The sequence below is a fragment of the Gracilinanus agilis genome, chromosome 1 (assembly GCF_016433145.1).
Source record: "Gracilinanus agilis isolate LMUSP501 chromosome 1, AgileGrace, whole genome shotgun sequence".
In the NCBI taxonomy this organism is placed as follows: domain Eukaryota; kingdom Metazoa; phylum Chordata; class Mammalia; order Didelphimorphia; family Didelphidae; genus Gracilinanus; species Gracilinanus agilis.
In genome coordinates, this window is record NC_058130.1 from 131,136,324 (window position 1) to 131,162,115 (window position 25,792).

The window sequence follows — 25,792 nt, forward strand, 5'->3', positions numbered from 1 at the left end:
TATGCATTAAAAACATTATTCTTAATGATCTCAAATGATGAATGGAAAGAAGAGGGGCTGGGGGGGTGGGAGGGGAGGAAGAATACACTGCAAGGGGGAGGGGAGCAGGGTAAAGAAGATCAGGGAAAATTATCTCACATGCTCAAATAGATAACTACAAACAAGGAGGAGGGCATAAAGGAAGCAGCAAAAACTTGACCCGTCACTCTCATTTTAACTGTCAAGGAGAAAAGAAAACACACACATCCACACAGAGTCAGGTATAGAAATACATTTCACTCAACAAGGAAATGGGAAAAGGGAGAAAAGGGAATGGGGGCGGGGAGTTAGATTAAGAGAGGGATTAGTCCTAAGCATAACAAACTCTAGCTAAGGATGTACAAAAATATTTATAGCTCTTTTTCAAGTGGCAAAGAATGGGAATTTGAGGGAGAGCTCACAAACTAGGAGATAGCTGAACAAGTAAGTTATAGTATATAAATGTGATATAATACTATTGTGCTGAAAGAAATTATGGAGATGACTTCAGAGAAAGCTGAGAAAATTTGTATGAACTGATATGGAATGAAGTGAACAGAACCAGGAAAATAATTTATACAATGACAACAATACAGAAAAGTCAAACAATTTTGAAAGAATTAGGGACTTTGATCAGAGTAATGACCAACTAAGATTCCAGAGGATTAATGATGAAATTTGCTATCCATCTTCTGACAGAAAAGTAAAGGGTTCAGAGCACAGAATGAGATGTATATTTTCTGGACACAGCCAATGCAAAAATGTATTTTGCTTGATTAAGCATATTTGTAACATAAGTTTTGTTTTTGTTTTGTTCTCAATTGCTGATAGGATTGGGAAAGAGCAGAGGAAAGATAGATTTTTGCTGAATGAAAAATTTTTTTAAATTTATATCTATAAAACCCTTACATTCTGTCTTCAAATCAATACAAGTATCGATTTCAAGGCAGAAGACCAATAAGGGCCAGGCATTTGGAACTAAGTAACTTACACAGGATTATACAGCTAGGCAGTATCTGAAGTCATATTTGAACCCAGGACCTCCCATCTCCAGGCCTGGCTCTCTATGCACTGAGCTACCTAGCTGTCCCAAAATATGCTTTAAAAAAAAAAACTGAGTCAGGTAGAGGTATAAAGAATCATAAGATGCCAGAGTTGGAATATCATCCAATCCAACCTTCAATTTAGGGAGAAGGAGACAGGCTCAGAAAGGATTGGGCCTGCTATAATGTCCCAAGCTACAGTAGCTTGTCCAAGGTTATTTAGTGCCAAAGTTGGAACTCCTTATTTGAAACCAGTACATAAGTTATGACTTGCATGTTACAAGTTAGAACACCAGAGTTCATTTAGGTCACAGTTTTTAGTAGCATTGCATAGTAGAATTAGCACTAGATTTGGAATCCAAGGACCTGGATTTAAATGCTGACTCTGTTCCTTAATCCTTATATAGCCTTCAGCAAAATCACTTGTACTTTTCCAGATTGAGGTTCAAATCCTAGAAAATGAGGTTTTTGTTTGAATCCTAACAACTGAATTCTCAATTTATGCCTACTTTTTTTTAACTTAAACATACACACACACACACACACACACACACGCACTGAATTATACTTAGTTTTTGCACATCCAGTGGGAAAGATCTTATACTTAGAGATTCTGAATATCCAATCTATTCTTTAGATGATAGAGCTATTTCTGTTATCAAATGTCATGTTGTTGCCCCTCTCTTATGACATCAATTCCTATATTTAGAGGCAGTCTTAAAAGCACTTTGAAATTAGTTAAATTCACAAATTTCATTTGAAACTCATGTTAACATTTGAAATGCATTTTCCCCTAAAAATGTGACATATTCCTAGGCCAGTCCCTGAATGTAGGCTTATTTCTACAAAAGAACAAAAGCATAATAGATGCATATATTGTTAGAAATGGAAGAGATCTTGGAAATAATTTAATCCAGTTCCCTCATTTTCTAAAAAAAGAAGGCCGAGACTCAGAGGATAGAAAACTACATTTCTAATTAAGGCAAAGGTAAAATTCAAACACAGATCTATGACCTATTAGTCCAGGGTTCTCTCTGTTTAACCAGAGTGTTTTATTACTCATAAACGGTCAAAACTGGAGCACTGGGGTAGAAAAGTATGGAATCTAGGGATTAAAAAGGACCTAAGACTACCTAGTCCAGATCCTTCTTTTTAAAAATTAGGAATCTGAGGCTCTGAAGGATCAAAAGACTTGGCTAGCTTCACACAGTTAGTGCCAAAGAGTAATAAAGAGTACAATCTTCATGTATAATAATGTTTTAATTTATAAGGTCATGAATCCATTTCCGTGGTCTAAAGCCCTAACAAGGGAACTGGACAGCAAAAGAGGGAGATGACCAGCTATAAGCCACTGCCAAATGGCAAGAACATGTCTTGCTTGTCTTACAGTTTCCCTTCTACTCCAATCCCTGAAGCAACCAGATCTGAGGTTTTCTAATAGTTTTTGACTGCAAGAAGCAAAAGGAAAATGAAAGAATATAAAATGATTACCTCAAAGTCCCACTCTTTCCCTTCTCTTTTTTTTACTAATACTAAAGGAAAAGACTAGGACCGACATAGGTGATTGTGGTAGTTTTAAAAATTATAAGAAAATTAATTTCAGGAAAATACTGAGACTCAAGTCCTAAATGCTGAATAATATGAATGAGGCAGACCTCTAGAGATAAGAAAAAAACTAGGATGAGGGCATGACTAAAAAGCTTTTCTTATATTTTGCCTAGTACAAAACAAGGCTTATTAATTGAGTTTCCCAAAAAAATCATTAATTAAAAGTATGTTTTATTCAAGTCCCCATTTGTGAAGTGAAATTGCATTTGTGTATGTTGGCCAGAGTCCTATTAGCTTTTTATTTACTTTGGTTACAAGTGTTTCTGGCCAGATAGCTCTTAACTACTACTTCTGGTCTTCATAACCATTTCAGGCCTGATACAATGCCCTACAGCCAGCCCTTTCCATAACTATAACCAAATGAGGTCATGTGATGTTTATTGCGGAGGGGTGGTTATCATTATGATTTAGTAAAAATGCTTTCTTATTAACAGGAACTGAGATCTCAAACCAGAGGCTTTCCCCTTGTGAATGATTGTTAATGGCCCTGGCCCCAGCTCTGCAGCAGCCCAGGACAAGAACATTCTACAGTTCAGTTATTCAGGGCACACCGGCTGTCATATATCACATTTGCTACATAGCAATTTAAGTTTGCCAAGCACCTTCCATAGAGTAGGGCCATCAGTCTTTCCTCAGATATAACTGAAAGTAAAAGTTTCCCCTAAGCCACGGCAAATCTCCTCTACCTTCTTGTTCTAATAGCCCTAAACACAGAGTGATTCCAGGGCTCTCTAGACAAAGGGACCCCACCAAACCTATTCTGGCCAGGATCCATGTCAGGGCGGATCCTGGAATTGGAAGAGATCCCAATGAAAGGGTGGGTCTGAGACCCTCCCACTACCTCAGTGACTCTCCAAAAACTAACTGTGGTCATAGAACAACTTTAAATCTAGCAGATTTGGGTCACGTGGCCCTCCCTGTTAAACCTCTCACGGGGCAACAGGAGTTGAGACAGCCTTAGCAGCTGGCCTGTCTGTGTCCACCTGTATGTGTGTCTATTTATCTCTCCTTTCCTTTGTCTTTATTCCTCTCCCATTCCTTCCTTTCCCCTCCCAAAAGCAAGGAAATAGCCAAACTGCCAGCTCACATTTTAGTTCCCTTCCTAATTCTAATGCAGGGGTTGGCAACCTTTTTGGCCGTGAGAGCCATAAACGCCACATTTTTTAAAATGTAATTTCGTGAGAGCCATACAGTGCTCACAGTGCACTCCTGTAACAGCGCCTGGAAAAAAATGGACTTTATGGCTCCTGCAGAAAGAGCCATATCTGGCCCTCAAAAGAGCCAGATATGGCTTGAGAGCCATACGTTGCCGACCCCTGTTCTAATGTAAAAAGAACCACAATAAAAATACAAAGTATAATAGTTCTTTCAATAAGTTTGGCAAATTGGCTCTCTGCAAAAACATTCTTTTCCCTCTGGTCCTAATTCTCCATGTATTTGGGGGACTGCTTAGGAGAGAATGACTAAAAAAATTAACTTTTTATGGCCTTTTGCAAAGGACTATGAGGTAGACAAAGAGGCAGAAGAAACCGCATCATATAGAATTGCAGAAAGTGGATAACGGTTGGATCACCTGCTTTAAACAGTGGTTACACAGAATATATCATGTAAATCTTAAAGTGCCATAGATAAGGGCATCCAGGTGGCCCAGTGGCTAGAGCACCATGCCTGAAATCAGGAAGAACTGATTTCAAATCTGGTCTCAGACACTTTCTAGCTATGTGACCCTGGGCAAGTCACTTAATCCCAAACGCTTCACCCTCCCCATTCTTCTTAGAATTGATACTTCATATCAGAAGGTAAGAGTTTAAAAAATAAAGTGCTATAGAAATGTGGATCATTATTGTGGGGGTTACTATTGTTTTTATTACTATCTGTGTGATATATAAGTTCTGGACCTTATTTTCCTCATTTGTAAAATAAAGTACCTAAGCCAGGTGATCTCTAAGGTGCCTTACAGGTCTAGATCCCATGATCCTGTTCCAGGTCTGATGATTTTAATGGAGAGATAGCAAGGGGTAAGCGAAAGAATATCCAGAAGATCAGTGGACCTGGTTTGTGTCCTACTCCTCCCACTAATCAGCTGTGTGGCCTGGGAAATGTCATTTCGTCTCTTGGGGTCTCTGTTTCCATCTCCATAAAGAGGTTAGAATGGATGATGTCCAAGATTCCCTTGAATTTAAATCATGATGATTCTATGATCTTGCTGCCCACCCCTCTCCTCATCCATGCCCAAAGCAGCAGCTGAAGGTTCTTCTGATGGAGGAATATGGCTGCACCCAGAAGAGCAGGAAGAATTCCAGTTCCTTCTCCACCCAAGAAAAAGGCAAAATGCATTTTCACTGCTGGCAAAAGAGCCTTTCCCATTCTCCTCAGTTCTGTTTACAGGAATGTTCCACCAGGGGGCACTCAGCCATGCACTTACCAGAGCATAAAACATCTTTCCATTATCTTCTGAGCGTCCTTTCCTGATTTCCATAAACAATGGATGTAGATGTGTGTTAATAACGCCAACAAAGTCATCCAATTTTTCATGGGCATAGTACACTAAAATTCATAACCAAGAAAAAGAAATGTATTCACTGAAACATCTTTCCCTCCCAATCTTTCCCTCAACACCTCTGATGACAATGATTTCTCTAAATAGAAAGCATCTGCCACCTTTCAAAAAGTCTACGGTAAATAACACATTAATAAATGGTAGAGTTAGAAGACTAGATTTCTATTCAAACAAATGTCATCTCTTGGAAGCATCTTCTAAGGGATCTAAAACTGCATTCCTCCCACCCACTGCTGAATACCACCACCACTGCCGCTGAACGGAATTGGATATTTAATAACTGATGCTTTGACTATTTTAGTTAATGACAACAGTATGGTTATAGCACTCACTCGTGTTCCCCCATCATTCTCTACTCCCCAAAACAATAACAACAATAATATAATTTATATAGTGCCTTAAGGTTTGCAAAGCACTTTAAATGTTATCTCATTTGATCTTCACACCAACCCTACAAGATAGGTGCTTTTTAAAAAATGGGTGTCCCCTTTGCCTCCCCCTTCCCAGCAGTCCTTTATGATGTGTGACCTTCTACCATGAGGATGTAAGCTCCTTCAGCGCAGGGGCTGTCTTGCTTGCCTATATATTTGTATCTCCAGGACTTTGCAGTGACTAGAATATTGTAAGCACTTAATAAGTTCTTCCCCTTACCCCCAATACACAAGAGAGATTAAGTGACTTGGCCAGGGTCCTTGTTAAGTGTCTGAGTAAGGATTTGAAGTCATATCCTCCTCCTTGTAAATCTAACTCTATCTACTACTTCACCAAACTGTTTCCAAGTTTGGAAAACTGAGTGCAGAGAGGAAATGGGGGAACTCTGAGATCATAGGGAAATTGTCTATGAATAGAGATGCAGATACTAATGAACTACTATATTCCCCCCTAGATTTCACTACTGACTGTAGTTAACAGGAACACTCATTTGGAAATACTAATAATAATAACAAACATTTCTATAGCACCTATTATGTGCCTAGCATTGTGCTAAGCACTTTACATTTTCTTATTTAATCCTCACAACCACCCTGAGAGATATGTCCTGTGATTATCATCCCCTCTTAATAGATGAAGAAATCAAGGCAGAGTTAAGTGACTTGCCCAAGGTTCACAGCTAGTAAGAAGCTATGGTTGGAATGGGCTCAGGTCTTTCTGACTCTAGGCCCAGCACTCCATTCACTGTACCACCTAGCTGCTGACACAAATGTAGTTAGACAAAATATTTGCCCTATAATTCAATTCAATTTGATGCAAGAAACATATGTTCTATGTGTACAAGTTACTCTGATAAATTCTGGAGGTACAGAGATGGGTAAAAAACAAAGAAAGAAAAAACCTCTAAACTCAGAGAGGTTTCACTCTAATAGAAGAGATACAACATGGACTCAAAATACGGCAAAGTAGGATAGAAGCAATAGCAAGAGCCAAGCAAAATGCCCTTGGAAAATCTGAGGCCAGAAAAATCACCTTCAGCTAAAGCTAGATTGTTTGCAGGCATCTGTGTGATTGGAGTAAGTTGATGGGAAGTCAAGGGAAAGGAAGGGAGGCGGCATCCAGTTTTTTAAAAAGCCACTCAAAAGTGAAGGTACTGAACAGACCAGGCTTTAAATGGCTTTCCATTTGTAGCAGGCCACCCACACAGACACCCTGTGCCTTATGCCAAGGGTCTCTAAGATCTAATTTTGTTGGGATAGGAATGGCTGCTTCACCTGGTGCAGGTCACAGCCCCTTCTAGAGCACACAGAGAGTCCTCCTCCCCTGGCTGCAGTTCAAGATGTTTGCAACCTGAAGACCAACCCTGAAGGGACGAACCTCTCCACAATAAGCAAGTCCAACGAGTCAAGGGGAAGGCAATATGGTGTGATGGAAAGAATGTTGGAAGTTGGAGACGTCTAGGATTAAATCCCATCTCTGACACCAGCCTGTGACTAAGAGCGAATCACTGAATGTGATGTGCCTCATTTTCTTCATCTGAAAAATAGGGATAACAATAACGAACAGACTTGCATTATGATTAAAATTCTCTGGAGCTTGTATGTTAATTTATTTATTTATTAGTAAATGTTAGAGGGAGATCTCATGATCAGCTGACCACCCTGATTCTCAGCTACTTTACACACTGCTGCACAAGCAGCTGGTTTCGAGATGAACCAGTGTGTGCCAAGCATTAAACACTCCAGAGATGGGAGAGAGAGAGCGACGAGTGTCCAACAAGAGTGTCCCCTCTCTAATAAAGCCAGTTGTGCCACTCCTCCTGGAACTCTGTGGGGGTCTGAGCCCTGACTTCACTCAGGGGCTTCCACCAGCCCCTTCTGTAGGCCAAGACAGCAGCACATCAAAGGGTGGGGCTGATACGGATCAGAGGCAGGTTTTCAAACAAAATAAGGGGTATGATTTTGTTATGTGGAGATGGAAAGCATGGAATCCCTGCAAAGATACAGAGATAGCCTCACCCAGAATTCCAGGGGACCGTCCTGGAGAACTTTGGGTGAGGGGGCAGTTGAGAGGAATTGGCAGTTACTTTGTGGAAGTTGAAGTGAACAGACACCCTGCTTACTACTCCACACTTGGGGGTAAAAACACTCCTGGATCTCAAACCCCTCCCCTTAAACAGTTGCTGGTTTCAGTTGGAAATGAAGGCAGGAATGAGATTCTTCAGGTAAGTTTCTGTTATGGCTGAAACCCCAATGATGTTCCTTTTCTTTAATTTATATTCCTCACAGGTCTGATAGATAAGTAAACAGAAGCTAGCTATATAACTGTTGAGGACAGAGATGATCTTCTTAAAAACTGGCGGCAGACAGGATTCAATCTAGATGTCCAGACTGAGTTGTGAGTATTCCCCAAATAATTTCCAGGCACAGATTTGAAGGAAAACTAGAGAGGAATTCTGGGTGAGGCTGTCTCTGTATCTTTGCAGGGATTCCATGCTTTCCATCTCCACATAACAGATTTATATTAAATTCACACAGTTGTAAGGATCAAATAAGAAAATGTACACGAAATGCTTTGTAAACCTTACAAAGCTGCCTAATCGTCAGCATTTTTATTATTCTTACATGGAATGAGGAAAGGCTTCCTGGAAGAATGACAACCATAACACATTTAGATAGCAACAAGCCATCTATGGAGGCAGCCAGCAGTGGATATATGGGACATTTTTTGACCTTGTCTGCCTCAGTTTCCTCATCTATAAAATAAGCTGGAGAAGGAAATGGCAAGCCACCCCAATTTGCCCAAAAACCTCCAAATGGAGTCTTGAGGAGTTGGACCTAACTGAAAAAACTGAGCGACAAAGAACCGGATCGTAACAACCCTGTGGGACACGTAGAACTCATTATCCCTCCCTTAAAGATAAAAAAACTGAGGGCCAGAAAAGTGAAGATAAGTCAACAAGCTCTTATTGAACACCCACTACATGCCAGGCACATGTTAGGGAGACACAAAGAAGTGCCAAAGCAGTCCCTGCTCTCCAGGGGCTCGCAGTCTGACTGTGAAGATAATCCTACAAACAGCAATGTACAAACAAGGCAAACAGAATAAGCGGGAGAACTGTTCAAAGGGAAGGCACCAAGATTAGGATAGATCAGGAAGGGCTTTTGGCAGAAAGTGGGATTTTAGCTGAGATGTGAAGAAAGTCAGGGAAGCTAGAAGTTGGGTATGAGGAAGGAGAGTACTCCAGGCATGGGCACGGCGAAGGAAAATGCCCAGAGTTGGGAGACAGGTTGTCTGAGGTAAAACAAGGCCAGTGTCATTGGATCAAAGAGTGTCCAGTGGGGCAGGAGAGGAAGAGAAGAGAAGCAAAGTGTAAGAAGGCAAGAAATGTGAGAAGAGTCAGGATGATACATGGCCAGGGGGCTCAGTGGAGTGACGCCAGACGTAGAGAGGGTTCAAATCTGGCCTTAGACACTTCCTAGCTGTGTGACCCTGGGCAAGTCACTTAACACCCATTGCCTAGCCCTGTAACAAATAAAATTAATATAGAAGGATATGTGTGTGTGTGTGTGTGTGTGTGTGTGTGTGTGTGTGTGTGTAAAGATATTAGGCTTTAAAAAAAAGAATTTAAATTAAAAAAAACAGTGTTTTATATGAAATGCATTTTTATATGAGTCTAAAAGAGGGCCTCCCACCACTGTCTGACAGGGTGTAGTGACAAAGGCAGCGGGCTGATGTAGAGGTGTTCAGGTGCTGTTCCAATGATTGCTAGCAGCCGCAGCAGCCCACAGCCTCTTATCTGACCAGATCAACTATCTTTCATCAAAGTTAAGAACCCAGGAGTGAAAAAAATAGCATAGAAAGCCTCCAAATTAGATGTAATACAGTTCTAGTGTCTCATCACAAAATGGAGAAGCTCACAGTCTGAAGGCTGGAAGGTCCTGCAGAGGCCATCTAATCCAACTCCCTCGTCCCCCAGTTTACAGATGAGTAAACTGAGGCCCCAGAGGTTTTTTAAGTGGCTTGCCCAAGGTCAGATACCAGGTTCTCTGACTCCAGAGCCAATGTTCTTCTAACACAAACCACGGAAGGTCCTGCCAGCGGGGAAGGCTTCAGGCAAAGGCTCTGTTTGGAAAGATCCATAACAGAAGAGCAGAAATGCAATGAATCTTTTAGCTACATCAACTCTTGCAGACCAGCCGGTCTACCAAGGCACAGTGGCGCAATCATTTTCCCTGGCAGAGGGAGAAGCTACAATGATGAAATAAGAGGTCACTCAAGTCCTGAAATCCATGCTGGGAGTCTTCAGGTAGCCGTAATAATAACTGTAACAATTCACTTACGTAATGCTTCAAGGTTTACCAAGAGCTTTATATCTCCATTTATTCCTCACAACTCTAACAGGGAGGTGCTAGTATTCTTAGCCCATTTTACAAATGAGGAAACTAGAGTTCAGTTCTCTGTAAGTGATTTGCCCAGGGTCACACAACTAATAAGTGTCTGAGGTAGGATTCCAATTGAGGTCTTTCTGACTTACAAATGTAGCACTCTATCCACTAAGCAACATTGCCTCTTAGAGCACACTGTGAGGATAGTCAACAACTATAAGCAAAAATAAGAATTCCAAAAGCACAGAAATGTAAGCCCTATTTAATAGAGACATAGATAGCCCTTATGTACCTAATCGTCCCCAGGGCAATCCCTATTATAGCACTGTGGGATAATAGTAGCTATCAAGGAAAAATTAAATTATGTACAGTAGAGTCTATCTAGAAAGGGGGCATTTTCTTTTTTAAATAGGATGTTTAAAAGAGCAAACACCAGTTATCTAGGAAATATCCTTATGTGAAAGGGTTATTGCCCAGATAATCAAAATTCACATCTGCAAAGTTCTTTTATCCCAACTGACCAATGAAGTAAATTATTTAAATATTCTTGATCTCTATTTTTCAGGTGATATAACAGAAGCACATTAAGCTCAAGGGATTGCTTCTGCAGGGTCCCACAACCAGTAAATGGCAAAAGCAGGACCCACATCAATGCCCTCTACTCCAAATTCAGTGCTGTTTCTAATGTAGCACCAGATAAAAATGTGGGTTTACTATACAATGTACTTTGGGATCTACAAGACTTAGGAAATTCAGGTTATGATAATACTTGGTGTAATCTGATTGTGAATGTTATTCCTGGTGTTTTAACCCCAGCAGAACCAACAACTTGATACAGTGAAGTGTTTCAAAAAATAATTCAGTATATTCAGGATTAGAAGCAGATTCTGGCCTGTAGGCTATTAAGCAATTTATGTTAAATGTATGAAGGACAGACACAATGTCCATTGGCATCCTTCTCTCTGCTCCTGTGTTTATAGACACAAACTAAAGAGGCAACCATGCATTTTAGTTCATCTCAACAACTTCTCCAGCCCCTACACAAGTCAACTTAGGATCTAGACGAGTAGTAGTTCTCAACTTTTTTGGCCTCAAAATCCCTTTATTCTTTTAAAAATTATTGAAGACACCAAAAAGCTTTTTTTTTAATATGGGTTATATCTGTTAATACTTACCATATGAGGAATTAAAATATCTTAGTAACATTATGAAAATAGTTTTGACCTCATAGACCCTTGAAAGCATCTAGGATTTGGGGGGAGAGGGGAAGGGATCCCTTCAGGAATTCGTAGACCCCACTTTGAAAACCAAAGATCTAAACTAGTGATGTCAAACTCCAACAGTTGACTTAGAAAACCACATATTGAGTTGTCTAAGCTGTATGTTATTTTTATCTAAGTTGTATGTTATTTTTATCTAAGTTGTTTTGTTAACAATTTCCCAATTACATTTTAATCTGACTCCAGCCTAACTCAGTAGTTTTATAGCTGCTTTGGTCCCCAGGCTATAATCTGGACCTCTGATCTAGACCATGCCTGAACTTCACCTGATCATCCTTGTCCCTTCCCTGTGTAAGAGCAAAGTGTGAGGAAAGAGAATTCTGCACAGAATGTTGCATGCTGGGGAGCATGAGCCAAGAAGCGTCAGTTGGAAACAGCCGGGAATTCTGGGAGAGAAGCCTGAGAGATGGGCTTTTGGTTTTGAGAGCTCAAGGAGGAAGGATGGAGACAAGCTTGCTCAAGACAACCCAAGAACAAACTTGTGGGTTTTCCTGAACTGGAGTGAATCCTGGAAGCCTGTTTCTCTGTCAGCAGCCATTGTTCCTTCCAAGACCAAGATCTCTTGTTCACTGGGGAGTCAGGACTCTATCTGGGAGCAGATCCCCAAATCTCCCCATCCTCACCTTTGTCTTACTGAGAGACCCTACCTAAAAATATTTATAATATAGTAATAAGATAAGAACTAGAGATAGAGAGAAGGGAAGGAGAAACTTTGGATTGAAACCTGAATTGGCTCCCCAAAGGGATAGACCTTGGGGCTTAGATCCCTAGGGTTTCCTAGTTCCCTCTACCCATCATCCTCATCAACAACCCTTATTATTGAAAATAAACTAACAGCAGTCAGATAGAGAGTCAAAGGTTTTATTCACAAACAAAGAGAAGAGGGACTGTGCAGAATTGCTTGGCTGAAACCATCATAGAACCAGATGCCCTGCAGAGTCGCGGGTTAGCTAGGGGGAGGCTTTAGTTGACCTAGGCTCTGGGCCGGTCCGGACAGGGTCTCCACATACCTCAACATTTGTGTTAGACTTCCCTCTGACCTCTGAAGCCCAGCACTCGCTCTCTGGAAGTCCACCAATCCAGAGAAACCCCACCTTGGTTTGTTCTAGTATTAGTACCACCTAACCCCTCTCAAATTGGGCTATTAATACACCTGACTACCACCACCCTAAGCCTTATCACCTTGGGACCTAGCTAATTGCAATGGTGTCCCAGGATCTTTCTGCTTCCTGCTTCTCCTTTTCCAATCCATAAGGAACATTTACCACCCCAATACTTAACAAACAAAACTGAAACACCCTAGCATTCAAGATCCCCTTCAGTCTCACCCAAACCTACTTTCTTAGCCTCCTATAACTCCTTAAGCCCCTGAAAAACTAATCCACTTATCACACCCCTTTCTTACCACATGTACTCCCTCCACCCTTACCTACTATTTCCTATCCGTCAAGATCCAACTGAAATCCTCTCTCCTTCACTGGCCTGGTCAGCACTGGCTTGATTCAGTGCTTTCTCTATACCCCCAAGATGCTTGCACATTCAACTTATATGGCATTTAACCTATTGTAATTTATCTTCTCAGACAGACTGACATTTCTAGAGAACAGGGACCATATTTTAAACCTCTAGCACAAATTTCTCAAAATATTATTGCCTTGTACACAGTAGGTGTTCTATAAATGTCTGATTTATTGAATGAAAAGAGATTTTAAGTAAGTGGTACAGATCAATACACTAAGTAGCTATCTATCTGCAACATAAATACTGCCCCATCTTCTCCTCTTTAGGCAGACACGTCACTGACAGAAAATGACAGACTGAATTTTCCACTAAAAACACTCTTGCCAGAATTCATTCAGAAAAAAAAACATATAGTCTGTGGGTGGATCAAAAATATTCTAATGTGTTGGACTTTCCAAATAACTAATATGTCTAGTCACAAGGTAAGAATTACTAGATATTTTCCTCTCACTAGTCTGTTCTTTTATATCAAACTAACCCCAATTCCTGACACATGAATGCTTTCTCTGTCCTTTAGTAAAAAAATTACTGAAATTATTGGTACAATCAACTTTTTTTCCAGACTTACTCCCTTTTATACTTATCCCAATTTTTAGCAATTTCTATCTCCCCAACTCTTGGCACTTTTCTCCCTCTCCCATCTCTTTATTTAATCTCCCCCATTCTCAGTGGTCAAGAATTGTTTTGACTCTGAGCCTCACTTTCTCCATCTGTAAAATGAAGAAAATGATGACTATACATGGCAGGATTGTTGTTTGTCATGCATGAAAGTATATAAATGTGAGTTATATTTATCAGATGAGACAATACTTAAAACATTTGATCTATTATAAATCACTATAGTCAGGTGTTACTACAATCATTACAAGAAATTCTGTATGTACTCAACTCTATTGTTCTTTCAAGTCTGTGTTTTATTTGACTATTTAAAAATATGATTCTTCTTTGTTCAAACCCCTCACAAAAAAACCTTGTCTTCTATGCATGAACACTTTTTTTGGAACCACAGTTAAATTCTGTGAGAGAAAGATTGTATCACAAAGAGGCAGCAAAATTCTGAAGAAATTCAGCTCTTAGTCTCTCATATCAGTGCTACCACTGAATTGCAGTATGACTAGAGAATCTGAATGTGCAGCCCAGTAATGTTAGCTGTACCTTACACTGGCTTACTCCCTAGTAAAGTTTTATCACTGAAACTCTGCTCATTGGTAAAATCAGGATTGCAATAACTGTCTCTTCCAATCTCACTTTATTGATAGAATAGATTCGATAACAGTTGTAAAACACTAATTACTAACTTAGGAGAAGATCAGATCAGGGAAAAATCATTTCTGGCTAGGCTAGGAGATCAGAAAAGGCCTCTTGGAAGAGGGAACATGGGAGCTGGGCCTGGAGGGAAAGTTGGGATGTCAATGGATGGAGATAAGGTAAACAGTGTGAGCAAGGCCCATGTTTTATTCATCTTTGTATCAGCACCAGAATCTAGGACAGAGCAATGCACTTAATTATGATGTTTAACAAATGAGTACTGACAAGGTGAATTCTATCACTGAATAGAGCACTGGACTCCAAGGCAGGAAGCTGTTGTTGTTTATTGTTGTTGAGTCATTTTTAGGTACATCTGACTTTTCCTGACCCCATTCAGGATTTTCTTGGCAAAGATACTAGAGTGATTTCCTTCTCCAGTTCATTTTACAGATGGGGAAAACTAAAGCAAACAGGGGTTAATGATTTTCCCTTGGTGGCCAGCTAGTAAATGTCTGAGGCTCAGAACTGAACCTAAGAAGATGAATCTTCCTGACTCCAGGCCCGCTGTTCCATCCATTGTGCCATCTAGTTGCCCTGAAGTCAAGAAGACATGAGTTTAAATCCAGCCTTTGGTGACCTTTGGCAAGTCACTTCACCTCTGCCTGGCTCAGTTTCCTCATTTATAAAAGGAGAATAATAGTACCAGCCTCAAAAGATCAATATGAGGGTTAAGAGATAATACTCCAAATCTTGAAGTGCGATGCAAATGTTATTATTACTATACTTGCATCAAACTAGAAAAGAAAGAATCTCACACAACAATGTTTATTAAGCATAAGTATATACAGAGCACTATGCTAAGCCTGCTGGATACATAGAGTTTAGATACCATCTGGCCCTTTCCCTCATGTAGTGTCAAATATTAGATGTGATTTAATAGTGTTCATTTAAATTCATTTTAGTCACTTTTTTTGGAAAAATGCTACCAGATACCGATGGTCTGTATAATTTCTCTTTGCCTGTTCAGTTATAGGAAGTGGTACCCATTCACAGAATGGACTGTACAGGCCTTGACTTTTTAACACCCAGTATGTATGTCCCATGTAAAAGAAAGGGCCAACAATCAGGGCCTGGAATTAGAGCTGGGTTCAAATCTGGCCTCAGACACTTTCTTTCACATTTCCTCTCAATCACTAATGAACTCTTTCCCTTGGTGAAACCATCAGCTACCATGGATTCAACCACTTTTTCTATGCAGATGATCCACAGATTGATTGATTTATCCAGCCCTAATTTCTCTCCTGACCTCAAGTCTACACTCCAACTTCCCCTTAGATATATCAAACTGGATGTCTTGTAGACATCTCATAAACCCAAAACTGAACTCATCTTTACCCCCAAACTCTCTCCTCTTCCTCACTTCCCTGTTATTGTCCAGGGGATCACCATTCACCCAGTCACTCAGGCTTGCAAACTAGATGTCATCCTGGACACCTCACTCTCATCCTCCCCAAATCCAATCTACCATTGAAGCCTGTCAATTTTACCTTCATAACACCTCTGGTATCTGACCTTCTCTCCTCTGACAGGTCATCAGTCTTTTCTGGACTCCTATCACTTCTACTCCTCTGGTTGGTCTCTCCACCTTGAGTTCCTCCTCATTCCAGCCTACATTCCACTTTACTATCAAAGTGTCTTCCCTAAAAGCAACTCTAGTCATGTTAGCCCCATCTCAGTCAACCCTAGTAGCTCCCTCTTCCTTACTCTAGGATAAAATATGAAATCTTGTGTTTGGATTTTAAAGCCCTTGTCTACCCTTCCACTATACACTCTTTACACTATACTTACTCTTCCTCCTCATCCTCCAGTGGGGCACAAGGGCCCCCCTATTATTCCATAGATAAGGCACTCCATCTCCTAACATCAGGCATTTTCTCTGGCTGTCCCCTTCGCCTGAAACTCTTCCCTCTCCTTGTCTTTGCCTCCTAGCTTCCTTGGCTTCCTTTAAGTCTCAAGCAAAGTTTCACCTTCTACAAGAAGCTTTTCCTAGTTTCCTCCTTAATCTTAATGCTTCATCCCTGAGATTATCTCTAATTTATCCTGTCTACAACCAGTTTGTACAAAGCCATTTGCATGTTGTTGTCTCCCCCATGAGACTGTGAGCTCCTTGAAGGTAAGGGCTGATTTTTCTGTTCTTTTGTATGCTCAGCACAGTGCTTGGCACAGAGCGGATGCTTATTAAAAGCTTGTTGACTGAAGAGATCCATAATAAACAAAATTACACAGTACATAATTCCCCCACTTCCTAGCAAAGGCCCTTGTAGCTAATGGGATTCATAAATGTTTACTGAATGAATCAATATGGAGCCAAAGAAGAAAAGCCTAACGAAACATCCAAAACCAGCCCCACGTTATTGCCAGCCATGCACTCTTAGAATGAGGACAGAAAGAATGTCCAAGCACAAGGAAAAGAGCTCACTGCCCAAAATCTTGGGAGAGCATGGACAATGGTTTATTAAGCTTGAAATCCCTTTTAGGCAGCTGGTAATATTAACAAAATGGGCCTCCAAGGTATTAGAACAGCCAGGCACCCCAGTAAATAAGACAGGCACTTGTCTGCTCTTTGAGGGAAAGAAATCAGTTCTCCTTGGAGAAACTCTAGACTACATTTTACCATTTTCCCTCGGCCGTAGGGAGATCAGCTTGCTTTTGAGCTGAGAGTCTATAGATCAAGGAGGCTGAGACTAATTTCTGGCTACTGAGACATTTCCAAATTAGGTAGGACAAGCATGAGATTTTTATTTTTAGAAGTTTTAAGTCAGGAGAAGCAACAGCAAGAAGCAAGACGACCCTCCTCCCCCAAGGGAGAGTGTCCACTTATGGCGATGGAAACCACAAGGCAGTACCAAATGTCAGAGGAGGCAGAATGAATAATAAAGCAGGAAGAGCCCTGCCTCAGGGTTGGGAGATCTGAATCTGGCTCCACTTCTGACAGTCTTTATTCAATATCAAATAAATTCAAAAACCATTTATTAATTCAACATTTGTTAAATATCTACTGTATCTAAGGTACTGTGCTTGACACTAGGGGTCCAGAAACATAATACAGATACCCTAATTCAAGGAGTTTAATGGGGAGTGATAGATGACTACAGCAGCATAATCCCAATCTTTGTATTTTGTGCAGTGATTCTTCTTAAAAATCTTTTTTCATCTAAGTAGTAAGCAGGGCTCTATTGTCTTTTCATCTCATACTACAATTAAAAGCAATAAATTAACCATGTTACTTTTCTAAAAAATAAATATTAACAAATGTTTTTTAAAAAGCAATAAATTCAAAGAATCATTTTCCCCCAAGTGTGGTTTCTTTTATATTTGATTTGGTAACTGTATAAAGTCATAGGTATTAATACATTTCATGTGATAGGCCTTAAGTATTAAGGAAAGTAAAATTTCTTTAGGACATCTGTCAGGATTTTCATGTTTTTACTTTGTTCCTTTAAGGAAGGATTACTGAAGGAGAGTGAGAAACCCAATGCTGCATGCATATGAAGTGAGCTGTAGGAGCCATTTGTCATTTTACTGACTCTGCTACCTAGTTTGTTACAGCATTTAAATATGCATTTGAATTTTCCTCCGATTAAAATCTGTGGTATTTTCAGTATCATATTTGATTATGTTGTGATTTCCAACTTGATGTGTTAATATATTAAGCACCTGCTGTACCAGTAATTCATCAGTAAAACCAGAAGCTTGAACTAGAAGATCTCAACACTCCTCTGAACTCTTGGGATTTTATAAACAGAAAGCAAAGCAAAGAGTAGTAAAAAGGACAGGTCTAGGGAAACTGATATGAAAGGAGACATGGGGAAGAGAAAGGGATTTGGGTAAGTCTTCTAGGTGGAGCCAGTACTCAAGTTTGGATTTAAAGGAAAGGCAGGATATCAACAAACAGATGGAAGAGAGATGGCCCAAGCAAAAGTCTAGATTCAATATAAAGCAAGGCAAGAATGGAGGGTCTAGGGTGCCTGGAAAACAGCAATAATACTAATACTAATAAAGCTGTAAAGGTAGACAGAAGCCAGATGGTAGGGAACCAAGAAAGTCAGGACAAAGAGCTCATACTTTATTTGGAAGGTAATGGAAAGCCACTGAAGGTCTCTGAGTTGAGAAATGTCACACTCCACAGGACAGTAAGAGGTCAATTCAGGTGGTCAGGACTACTGCACAGAACTATTACAATAGTCTAAGCAAGAGAAGATAAGGGCCTAAGTAGGTGGTTGCAGTGAAAATTGAGATTAGGAACTAGATGCAAGGAAACAGTGGAGACTGAATTACAGGATTTAGCAAATGACAGAAGGGGGTGGTAATCCTGGGTCTCGATGATGGTGATACCATTAATAGAAATAGAAAAAGGAAAGCAAGAATTTTTAACCTGGGGTCCACGAATTTTTTAAAAGTACTTTAATAACTATGCTTCAATATAATTGCTTTTTTGATAATCTTGAGTCTTTTATTTTACGCATTTTAAAACACTATTCTGAGAGGCATCCATAGGCTTCACCAGACTGCCAAAGAGATCCATGGCACAAAAAAAGGTTGAGAACTCCCTGAGTTGGAGGATGATGAATAACAACCATAATCATAGCAGCCAATCTATAGTGCTTTGTAGTATGAAAAGCATTTTACATATCTTTTCTCATCTGATACTCAAAACAAATTATCCTCATATTGCATACATGAAACTAAGACTTAGGACTTGAAGTGACTTGCTTAGGGTCACACGACTATAAGTGTCTGAAGTAGAATTAAAATCAAGTCTTTTTGATTTCAAGATCAGAGCTCTAGCTACTATGGCAAATTGTCTCTTTACATAACAACTAAAGAAGATAATCAGTTTAGTTTAGATATGATAAGTCTTAGGTACTGACAGGTCATCCAAGAGGAGTTATCCAGGGGTTAGTCTGGATAGATCTCTAGAGTTCTGAGACAAGTTTGGAGATGGAGGTATTCATTTGAGAGCCATTGGCAGAGAACTGATAACTGAAACCATGAGAATGAGATCACCAATAAAAACCAAGGCCAGAACCTAGGTAAAATACATTTTTTACGGATAGGAAGAAAATAAGGAGCCAGCAAAGGAGAGAGAAATGGTCAGAAAGTTGGGGAGAGTCATGAATGCATCCTCATGAAAGCAAAGGGAGCAGAGAGGAATCAGGGAAAATGTCAAATGCTGCAGAGAGAACAAGGGGGATAAAAAAAAGAAAAGAGACCATTGCATTAGGCATTAAGGAGTTCCCAAGAGACATCGGAGGTTTTTAAAGTAGAATGGTGGGCAGAGAAGCTAGAGTGCAAGGTGTTGTGAAGGAAGAAGACAGAAGACAGACTTCAGGGAGGAAGGAGTAGGTGGTGAGATGAGGAGGGAAGTACTGAATACTCTTTCGAGAAGTTTGCTGGTGAAGAAGAGTGAAGTAAGGTAATAGCTTGGGAAATAGCAGGGTTGAGGGACAGTCATTTAGGTAAAAAGATCTGATCATGTTTGTAGCTGAGAAGGAAGACCTAGGATAATTCAGCACATCCAACAAATATAAATTTAGTTTGCTGTTGTTGTTCATTCATGCTGTTCTGTCCAAATCTTCACGACCCCCTTTGGGGGTTTCTTGGCAAAGATAATGGCATGATTTGCCATTTCCTTCTCCAGCTCATTTTACAGATGAGGGTATACGGTTAAGTGACTTGTCCATGGTCACACAGCTAAGAAGTATCTAAGGCCAGATTTGAAGTCAGGAAAGTGAGACTTTCTGACTTGAGGCCTCATGCTCTATACACTATAATAATCATAGTGACTACTTCAAACAAGGCTCTACAGCATTAAAGGTTACCAATGTTTCCTTATGGTATCTAGATGAAATGGGGTTCCTATAGAAATGAAATGCCAGTGGAGTGCAAATTCTGGTAGTTTCTACCAAACCTGAAAGGCTTTCAGTATAGATTCTATTTACCACCCACTGTATAAAATACAGCAATTGTCAAAGTTGTAGGAAAGTTGCAACCTACATGACTGGAAGGAATACCTACATTCTCCCTCAGAAAATCAGAGATCCATTTGACAAGGACTATGCTGCTCATTAAGGGATATAAAGATAGCAGAGCAGAGTGGGGAGAATGCTGAATTTGAAGAACTTTGGGTTCAAATTCACTTACTCTGTTATGTTCGACAAAACACATTACTTCTGAAAGAGCTATGAAAATTCTGTGACCCAAACTGACTCCATTTTAACACTTAAGTTTCATTTTCCTGTAAATCTCACCTGCTTGCTAATCATGGAAATTGAATGACATCCTGTTACACATCCAGGAAAGTCTACCTCCCCTCTCCCAATTACCAAAATTCGCTCATCTCCCTTTCAACTCAGAAAGTTCCTAATCTTTCCTCTAATTAAAAATCAGATTACCTAATCTTGTATCCTAAATTATATCTTGTTTTTTGCTTTTAATGCATAAAAATCTGTCTCCACCTATATTCGGGGCCCAGTGCCCACTGAGGTATCTTGGTCCCAATTTGTTATGCAATTAGCATACATTGCTTAATAAACTGACATACTGAGAAGCCTGAATCTTTCTTTCCTCTATTATTTAAGACAGAGCACTAAGGGACTTCTTTGAGAAAAATTGCCCCAGAGGTCAGATTTGCCCCTGTCAATCTCAAATTCTTCCAAGCTAAAGTAAGGTTTACCTCCACACTGCTGGGGATTGTTTATCCAGCTAAAAAAAAGAGAGAATTCCTTTAAGGAAATGATGGGTTCTGGTAATAGTAATATACCGAAGAATTCTCCTTAGAAAATTTTCTTTTGACTCGGGACCAGGGGAAAAGCATGCAATATTAAATTGTGTGAAATCTACTTTAAAACTGCAAGAGATTAACAGAGTTTGGACTCATTGTGACAATCTTGATTACATTTAAGAAATTAAGATTGTTCTAAAGTATATAAAAATCCAAATAGGTCCCAAATTTGACCTGAAGAAAGGATTTTCAATTACTAAATTTTTAGAAAATTGTATGCACTAAGCTTTTCTGTGATATCATGTTGTCTGTATTTTTATATCTTTGTAAGATGCAGGAAAGTCTTTCTTTAGTGTCCTGTTAAGTGTTGTTTATAGATTCTGCTTCCTTGAAATATTTCTAAAGGTAAAAAAACAGCCAGCCATAAAGACCACTACAAAAAGCTGCAGTCCAGGGGGCAGCAAGGTGGCTCAGTGGATTGAGAACCAGGCCTACAGGTTCTGGTTTCAAATTTGGTCTGAGATACTTCCCAACTGTATGGCCCTGGGCAAGTCACTTGACCCGCACTGCCTAGTCCTTACCACTCTTCTGCCTTGGAACCAATACAGAGTATTGTTTCTAAGATGGAAGGTAAGAATTTAAGAAAAAAAGCTACAGCCCAAGAGTTTAGAATGTTAGGGAAGGTTAATAAAGGTTCATCATTTCATATTTGCAGCACTATTCCCAGATTTCTGTAATCTAATACTAAACTCTCTATCCCAGTGGGTTTAGTTGGTTTTTTTTTAAATTCATGTTTGACTTTTGTGAGCCCATTTGGGGTTTTCTTGGCAAAAATATTAGACTGGTTCCAACTCCTTTTATAGGCAAACAGCATTAAATGACTTAGCCAGAGTCACAGAATGATTAAGTGTCTAAGGATGAATTTGAACTCGGATCTTCCTGACTACAGGCCCAGTACTCTATCCACTATGCCACCTAGCTGCTCAGTAAGCAGGACTAACTCCCACTTACACTTTCAGCAAGAAATTAGATTAAAAAAAAACGACAACAGGGGCAACTAGGTGGCTCAGTGGAGGGAGAGCCAGACCTGGAGACAGGAAGTCCTCGGTTCAAATGTGGACTCAGACACATCCTAGCTGTACAACCCTGGGCAAAACACTTAACCTCCATTGCCTAGCCTTTACCACTCTTCTACCCTGGAACCAATACTTGGGTTCGATTCTAAGACAGAAAATAAGGGTTTAAAAAAAATCCTACAAGACGTTCTCTTGTCATTTCAGCCCAGGTCAGGGTAACATCAGATAATTAAGTACAAGAAAACTTTTTCCTGGTTTGTAGAAATTTGTGGCATTATAAATAAATTAGTCTGAATTTATAAAATGTAAATATGTAATGTCATATCTTTATTACAATGTAGTATCTTGGGGGCAGCTGGGTAGCTCAGTGGAGTGAGAGTCGAGCCTAGAGACAGGAGGTCCTAGGTTCAAACCCGGCCTCAGCCACTTCCCAGCTGTGTGACCCTGGGCAAGTCACTTGAACCCCATTGCCCACCCTTACCAATCTTCCACCTATGAGACAATACACCGAAGTACAAGGGTTTAAAACAAAAAAAAAAACAAACAAACAAACAAACAATGTAATATCTTTACTATAAATTTCCAAATAATGATAACTGCTAAAACACATCTTGGATTTTAGAAGTCTGAAGACTAAGCTTAAGCATCTCTCTCCCTTTTCTGGAGTGAAGGATTTGAATTTGGAAAAGAGGCCTGAAATGGGTTGATTTCATTGAGGAAAGTAAATTTGAGGCAAGCACTAAATTCATCCCCTTTTCTTTTTTGCTATCCGATAAGGCATTTAGCAAAAGCTTAACAAATGTTAAATATTTTGATGTGTTTGGGAATACTACTCTGTAGAATGGGTTTTAAGAAAAAATAAAAAAAACAAGGCTGAAACTGAAAAGCCTCAGAGAAGGATGGGGAATAGATTATGAATACAAAAGGAATTGATCTGGCTTTTTGAGTTATTTCAAAGGAAATTTTTAAAAGTTATAGAAAGATGGTAATGCTACTGCAAATCTTTGAAAATGAACTGATGACAAACAGGCTCTAAAATTTTGAGTGCTACCAACTAATTGCCTTTAGGGACAAAAATATTTTTGGAGATTTTGAAATGTTGTCATTAGTGATTAAAAATCCAGTTCTCTTTTGAAACCAAATAGGATAATTGTAGTAAATCAGAACCTAATACAAAATGCATTTGCTACATTACTTAAGAAATGTATTACCTGTGTGTTCTGAAGCAAGTAAGTTTACCTCTCTTTGCTTCTGTTTCCTAATCTGAATAGGGAATAGGATTAACAACCACCTCCCAGGAATGTTATGAGGATCAAATAATATTACTGTGAAATGCTGAACACTTTGCTAGGCATATGGTAAACACTATATAAATGTTGACTATTATTACTTCTTAAATTCAAAGTAATTGCTTCATCCTGAATAACTCTTTACTGGGTTTTAGATGGGATTAGTATAAAATGCCAAAAGCAACAAAAAGAATGATTTTCTATGTAAGATCATTTGGAAATGCATTTGGCTGAACTGATGTTATCTGGCTGGTAATAAGTTTTGTTTCATGTTTTAAATACTTAATATTGTAGATATTATTATTCTGTTTCTAAAAAATTTTCCTATATTGTAAAATTTGAGAATCCACTGTATCAAAAATGCCATTAGACAAATAACTTCTCCTTTAATCTGGATGCTGTTAAAAATATATATTTGAAAACTCTTAAATATTTCATGGGATATATTTTGTTTTAAAATATATAATAATCATAATCATAATCATAATCATAATAACTTGCCGTTGGGAGGGGGATTGCACAAACTCTTTAAGATATCCTTATCTGTCAGGTCCCTTGAGATTCTGTACTCTGGCTGGACTATAACATCTTATTAGCCCTATTGACCACATGCTGTAAAACTTAAAGTACTGAAGTTTGAGAACCTAGAACTATGAAAATAGAATACCCTCTCCCATTACTTGTCAAAAGTACATAGAGACAAAAAAGCTAAAAAGGATATTAGTTATACCATGACAGCCATTGTTGTACTTGAATTTCATTGGGCTTTTTAATCTGGTATTACTTATATTAATTAGTTCCCCCTTTGGGCCTTAGGCTCTTCATTAATGTTCAGTGTAGAGTAATAGCAATGATGGATTAGGAGCCTTTGATTTAGTGCAATGAATAGAATCAATACACCAAAATGAGATCCATCTTGGATTTGTAATAGAAAGACTTGGGTTCTAAATCTACCTCAACTTCTTACTACCTATGTACCCTTAGATTTGTCCCTTACCCTCTCTTGGCCCCATCTGTAAAAGGAAAGGATTTGAATAGGTATCACTCATGTCATTCATTGCTCTAAATTCTATGACCCAGAGACTGGCACACAGATCCCAAAGTCACCTCTGGAGTATTCTTTCCTAAGCTTGAGGAGCTATAACTTTCAAAATTCTTTTTCTACATAACTCCTTCATTTTTTGCATTTCCTCTAATGATTTGATTTCTTCCCTTTCCCTCCAAAAAAGTTAAGGAACCCCAAGAATGAGTTGGTTTCTATAATATGACATACAAGCAAGGGAACAAGAGCAAGACTACATCCTAATAAATTGATGGAGATGGATCAGCAAAATGTGAGAAGAGAAGTGAATCCTGAGCTGTTGTGGCCCAAAGGGTCAAATGTTAGAAAGAGTTCAATACTCTTCTTGATGACTCAAAATTTGTATTTACTCATAAGGAGCATGAAAATAGAATCCTCCAATCTTGTTCAAAAACTTCTGCAGTTAAGCCACTAACCTCATATGTGTGATTGGCTATTTTGCTCTAAGTCCTCAGTAGACTTTTTTTTTTCTATTCATCAACTGGAAAAAAATAATTTCTACCCAATCCTCAATATTCCTGGGGAAATAATTAGTATGGAGTTCACTGAGATGAGTGTGGCTGCAGTGGGGAAAGGGCTGCTAAGCAAAAGGAGTGCTTCACCAAGAGAATGGAGACTTAATGATGGCTTTAGGTAAAAGGACCTGGTCATTTGTAAAAATATATTTCAAAGATTCAACCTAATATATTAAATCACATAACTGTGGTTCCTTTACCTAGGGGAGTCTGAATCAAAAGGATACTTTGCAACAAATTATTCAATCACTTTTTGTCAGGGTATATATCAGCTTAAGGATGATGAGAGTTACCAAAGGGCTGGAGACAGGAAACCAGCCTAGTAATGATAGAGTTTTACAAACAGATCTAATTTCACAGAGCAAAAAGATGATCAAAAATACACTTTTAGAAAATTAAAAAAGATTATTTCAATGGGAAAAACTGTATTTTGGCCTTGCTTCAAATTATAATCAGCATAAAATGTTTGCTATAATAAGTACATAGCAAAACCTATTAAAATAGCATTAATAAGGTATTGTGGCATATAATACAATGAATAATAGACTTAGAGATGGAAAAACACCTGGGCTTGAGCCTTGACTCTAGTACTAAACATTTCTGTAAACCTCACTTATTTCCTCACTTAGAGAATGGGGATAATACTGCATTAATATACTCAAAAGATTATTGTGAAGAAAGGGTTTTCTAAACTATGAGGCATACCTTTTTACAGTATATACCTTTCACACTATAGTGGCATAAGGCAGTTATGTTTTAGAAAAAATACTGAACTCAGCCAGAAAACCTGGACTGGAGTCCTGGCTCTAATACTAGAAAGATAAACAGAAAGATAGACTAATAGATAAGATAGAGAGAAAGAAAGAAAGAAAGAAAGAAAGAAAGAAAGAAAGAAAGAAAGAAAGAAAGAAAGAAAGAAAGAAAGAAAGAAAGAAAGAAAGAAAGAGGG

The 25,792-nt window shown here is 39.1% G+C and overlaps 1 protein-coding gene across 1 annotated transcript in view; it reads right to left on the minus strand.

Annotated features, from left to right (window-relative positions):
• The window catches only part of NSMCE1 (NSE1 homolog, SMC5-SMC6 complex component), a 57,900-nt gene that overhangs the window by 12,127 nt on the left and 19,981 nt on the right, over positions 1-25,792 (minus strand). Inside the window, exon 3 of the mRNA XM_044657055.1 lies at positions 5,095-5,216. Coding sequence (XP_044512990.1) covers positions 5,095-5,216 — 122 coding nt within the window. The remainder of the gene's footprint in view (positions 1-5,094; positions 5,217-25,792) is intronic.